This window comes from Amblyomma maculatum, chromosome 2 (genome assembly GCF_055883805.1).
Source record: "Amblyomma maculatum isolate TAMU_Amacu chromosome 2, ASM5588380v1, whole genome shotgun sequence".
Lineage (NCBI taxonomy): Eukaryota > Metazoa > Arthropoda > Arachnida > Ixodida > Ixodidae > Amblyomma > Amblyomma maculatum.
The window spans coordinates 218,744,328-218,749,163 of record NC_139345.1 but is presented as its reverse complement, the minus strand read 5'-3'; the positions used below and the strand labels follow the sequence as shown (position 1 = coordinate 218,749,163).

At 43.5% G+C, this 4,836-nt stretch overlaps 1 protein-coding gene across 1 annotated transcript; it reads right to left on the bottom strand.

The window, feature by feature from the left end:
- Window positions 1–658: 658 nt before the first annotated feature.
- Window positions 659–4,417, bottom strand: LOC146201308 (uncharacterized). Its single transcript, XM_084592518.1, has 3 exons — window positions 4,390–4,417; window positions 1,940–2,012; window positions 659–878 (listed from the first exon to the last, which is right to left on the bottom strand). Exons 1-3 carry the CDS (start codon window positions 4,415–4,417, stop codon window positions 659–661), a joined length of 321 nt encoding a protein of 106 aa, XP_084448644.1.
- Between the last annotated feature and the right edge of the window lie 419 nt (window positions 4,418–4,836).

Below are 4,836 nucleotides of genomic sequence, written 5' to 3'. Positions count from 1 at the left end.
ATGAGAAGAGAGGAGTCGCTGAAGAAAGATTTGATCTTGGGAAAGGTTGAGGGTCACCGGAGAAGGAGTAGGCAGCGAACGTGGTGGTTAGATGGCATCCTCGAGGCGCTGCAGATGAAGTTATGTGATGTTAGGAAGATAGTGAGAGACCGGAAAGCGTAGCGCGACATGGTCCTTAGGGTCACGAAGAGTCGGACACGATTGAACGACTGAACTGAACTGAACAAAGCTCTTGGCGCGCACCACAAAAAACAGCGCCCTACCGTTCTCAGGCCAACATCACACAGCGGGTCAACAGAAATCTAAATAAAGTGCTTGAGGCTTGCACGGATCGTCACAAAGACTGGGATTACCGTGTGCAGGAGATTGCCTTCGACACGAGAATTACAGTAAACTGGTCAAGGGGCTTTACGCCGGCGGCTGTTCTCCTCGGTCGTGAGCTCCGGTTTTCTATTCAGCATGCCTATGAACATGCGTCTGAATTACAAACTCCGAGTTATTCCAGGTTCACCTAGGATCTCTCCAGTCGCCTCGCTGGAACCCTAAAGGAGGCGAGGGAGAGTTTATTTATTGATTTATTTGGTTACTATCAGGGCCGTTGAGGCGTTACAGATAGGAGTGGTTTAATTACTTATACAAAATTAGAACAAAGAATTTTTTAACATAGGTGATGAAGAAGCGCAGATTTGAACGCTTCAGGTTCAGAAATGGAGACGATGGAGGCGGGCAGGTGGTTCCAGGCTGAGCTGGTCTTGAGGAGGAAAGAGTAGAAATACTGGTTAGTCCTGCAGTTTGGAACATTAACTTTAAAACGATGGTCAATGCGGGATGATATGTAACTCGGAGCAGTGAAAAGGCTTTGTTTCAAGGATTCATTTCTGTAATATATTTTGTGGAATGTGGAAAGTCGAGAAAAATGACGCCGCACCGAAAGGTCAGGGAGATTAGAGATCTCTTCATGAGTGTGATAGTAGATGAACGGGAGTAGTTATTCAAAATAAAACGAGCTGAACGATTCTGGACAGATTCTTGATATTAGGATCCCACACAGAAGACGCGTATTCCATCTTACTACGAACGACCGTTTTGTAGAGAAGTAGCTTTAAAGAAACCGGAGCAAGTGAAAAGTTACGGCGAAAGAAGCTAAGCGTGCGATTAGCGTTGTTACTTACATGTTCGATATGCGTTTTCCATGAGAGGTCACTGCTTATGTGTACGCCAAGATACTTATATACTGGAACAAAGTCTAAAGAAGAGCCATTAAGAACGTACGGATGTGGGTTAGCCTTGTTAGGAAGTCGTGTTACTTTCATTTCTTTACATTTGGATACGTTAAGTTTTATAAGCCAAGTTTCACACCATGCAGAAATATTATTAATATCACGCTGCAAAACAACAGTATCAGATGGGTTAGAAATTTCCCTATTTATCACACAGTCATCAGCGAACAGCCGGATAAATGATGCTACAAGATCAGGAAGGTCATTAATATAGATTAGAAAGAAAGGTCTCAGTACTGATCCTTGAGGAACGCCCGATGTTATCGATGAAAGATTGGAGTTATGGTCATTAGCTGTCACGTATTGTATGCGGCCCTCCAAAAACATCCAGTACATTGTAAAACGTCATTATCTATGTTAAGTTTACTAAGTTTTAGGAGTAGAAGAGGATGAGACACGGTGTCAAAGGCTTTAGCGAAATCTATGAAAATGCAATCAACGACCGATGAATGATCCAAAGCTGCAAAAAGATCATTAGTAAAAGCTATTAATTGGGTTTCACAGGAATGATTACGTCGAAAACCATGTTGATTGGCTGTAAAAAAGGAATTGGACTCAAGATGTTTTACAAGGGCAGAATGGATAACATGTTCAAGTAATTTGCATGGTATATAGATGTTATTGGTCTGTAATTGAATGGGCAGTAAACATCACCAGACGTGTGCACCGGAACCACCTTGCCCCCCTTCCAGTCGTCAGGGAGTGTGCCGGACTGCAATGATTGAGTAAAAAGTTCTGACAACATAAGTGAAGAATAATTGACGGTGTTTTTCAATAACTTGTTGCTGAGACCGTCAACGCCTGCAGATGATGGCACTTTAGCATTATCAATAAGTTTAGAAATGCCCTCCCACTCAATGGTGACAGCATCCATCAATGGCAAGCGTGAGGAAGATACGTTAGGAAGGTTAACCGGCGTAGCTCTCATGAAACACGAAGAAAACGTATGATTAAATAACGTGCAACATTGGTTCGATGGGACGAGATCACCTCGGGTATTTTTCAGTACAATAGTTTTTTTCGGATTCACGTCAAGAACAGTCCAGAACTTATGCGGGTTAGTAATCAGTAATCTAGGCAAGGTATCTTGAAAGAAGTTGCGTTTCGCATTAGATAAAGCATTCTTATACTGCGATGATACAGCACGATAAGCATTCCATCTATCACTAAAGTTCGATACGATGCAGCGACAAAAAATGCGTTTTTTCTTGTTTAGGAGTCGTTTCAATGAAGTGTTGAACCACGGTGAACGTTTAATGCACGTTGTTCTGCGAAGAGGGATGTACTTTTCACTAAGTGCTTTTAGTTTATCTTTAATAAGAGACCAGTTATCATGCAGTGAACGCTCCCAAAATCTGGGGGAAAACAAGTGAACAAATTGTTATAGTTCATTGTTAATTGCAGAGTAATTTCCTTTTTTTGTAATCCCGAATTATTTTATGATGTTTGACTGGGTGAGGTGAGCGAAACGGTATAGCGAAAGTGATAACTGATTGATCACTTAGTCCTGGTACAAGTGCGAGAGATGAAACACAATCAGGGCAGGTTATTAAAACAAGGTCTGAAATGTTGGCATTTGATGCTGTAACGCGAGTTGGCTCTTTTCCAAGGTGCGAAAAGTTGAAAGTTAAGTAAAAGTCGATGATGGCTAGTGATTCTGAGGAAGGGGAAGTAACCGTAGGGCCGGCTTCCATCCATGACATGGCAGGGAAATTAAAGTCGCCTAAAAGAAAAATTGGCGCTTTTGGAAACCTCACAATGATTTTGTTAATGCAGTCATAAAGATCATCACAAAAACTGCTTGATGATTGCGGCGGCCGGTAACACACGCAGAAAACAGTCTGTTTATGGTTTATCTTGATACATGTACAAAGAAATTCAAGCTCCGATGGTATGAAGACGTCATAAGAAAATAAATCATCCGCAACCGCTATCAAAGTTCCGCCACCCGATCGCCCGGGACGGTCTTGTCGATAAACAGTGTAGTGCCGCTCACAGTCACGTAGTTCAGAAGTATCAATTCTGCTTGACAACCAAGTTTCTGTTAAAATAATCACGTCGGCAGCAGACGTGTCTATCAGAGACGATAAGGCATCGCGTTTATTTAATAGGCTTCTTATATTTGTAAAAAGGAATCTGAGATTACGTGAAGACTCTACTTCAACGGCCACTGACCCCTAAGGGCCAACAACAGGCGAGTTGGAAGAAGCTGCTGCATCATGGGTGAATGCTGTCAAAGCGGACTCGATTTCGCACACATGATCAGTTTGCGAACAATAAAAGTAGCATTTTTTGTTCACGTAGAGTTTGTTATGACGTAAGTTATAGAACGAGCCGGTGGTTTTTCCAAATTGTGTAAGCTTTTTCCGCGATTGTCTTGTCGCTTTACAGAAATCTTGAACAGAGATGTGGCTGTTTTTTAGTTTCGACTTCTGCGATAGGATGTGGTTCTTTGTCTTGGGGGAAAGAAATTTAACAATTATCGGACGGGTTTTGGCTTCTACGAATTGCTCTAATCAATGTGCGCGTGATATTGCCTCATGACTCAGTTACAAACAGAGAATATCGGTTAAGAATGAACGTATTTTTTGTTCGGTTAGGGCCCAATTCTAATCTGGTTCATCTTCAAATTCATAGAAAATTAAATTATCTCAGCGTGACCGACCTTCATACTCATCGAGACGAGACTGGATCGTGGAAGTCTGATCTTGAACAGCTCCCGTGACCGCGCGGTTAAGTTCCGCCGTATCGGGAAGCCCTTGCAGCGAGTCCACTCTGGTCTCAACTGCTGCTAGCCTCGCGGTAATATCGGAAACACGTTCCTAGAAAATTTTTTGACTGGTTTTCACCTCATTAAGAGTCAACATAACTTCTACGTGACGTAATTCCATTGTACTTGCCAAGGAGTTTATGGCTGCCAAGATTTCGCTGTTCGTGTTGTCACCATCATTCACCGCAGGGCCGGGGTTGAGTTCAACGTCTCCCGACTTCAAAAGTAACGTAACTACATCCACAAATTCAGCAACCTATAATGACAAAACTTGTGGGATCAGAAGCAAGCACCTATTGCTTGTGCGTTTACAATAAAGGGAATAAGAGTGAGTAATGAAAACGAACGGTTTAAGCATCGTCTGCATCCTTGCCGCTCTCCCACTTCCACTGGCATGCGCGCTTGAGAACAGGTAATTTAAATGTGGTGTCGCCGCTGTCACTGTCGATGCGGTTATCTTGTGCTTCCAGAGCCCTGGTGTTGCTCCAACGATGGGGGCGGTGAAACCAAACTGGTATTCCACATGCTACTGGGGTAGAGTCAGGGCTTTCGTCGATGGATATCAGTGTCGGCGTTTCCAAGGGCACTTGAGGAAAGGCTGCATACCACTGGGAGGGGACGACCAGCAATTGGGTAATGAAAACGAACGGTTTAAGCAACGTCTGCATCCTTGCCGCTCTCCCACGCCCACTCTTGGGCCTAGCCCGCCTGGAGCATAGCGGCCTGTACCACAAGGGCAGCGTCTTTTGCAGTTTGAGGTTGTGGATAAAGTACTCAGACTCAGGA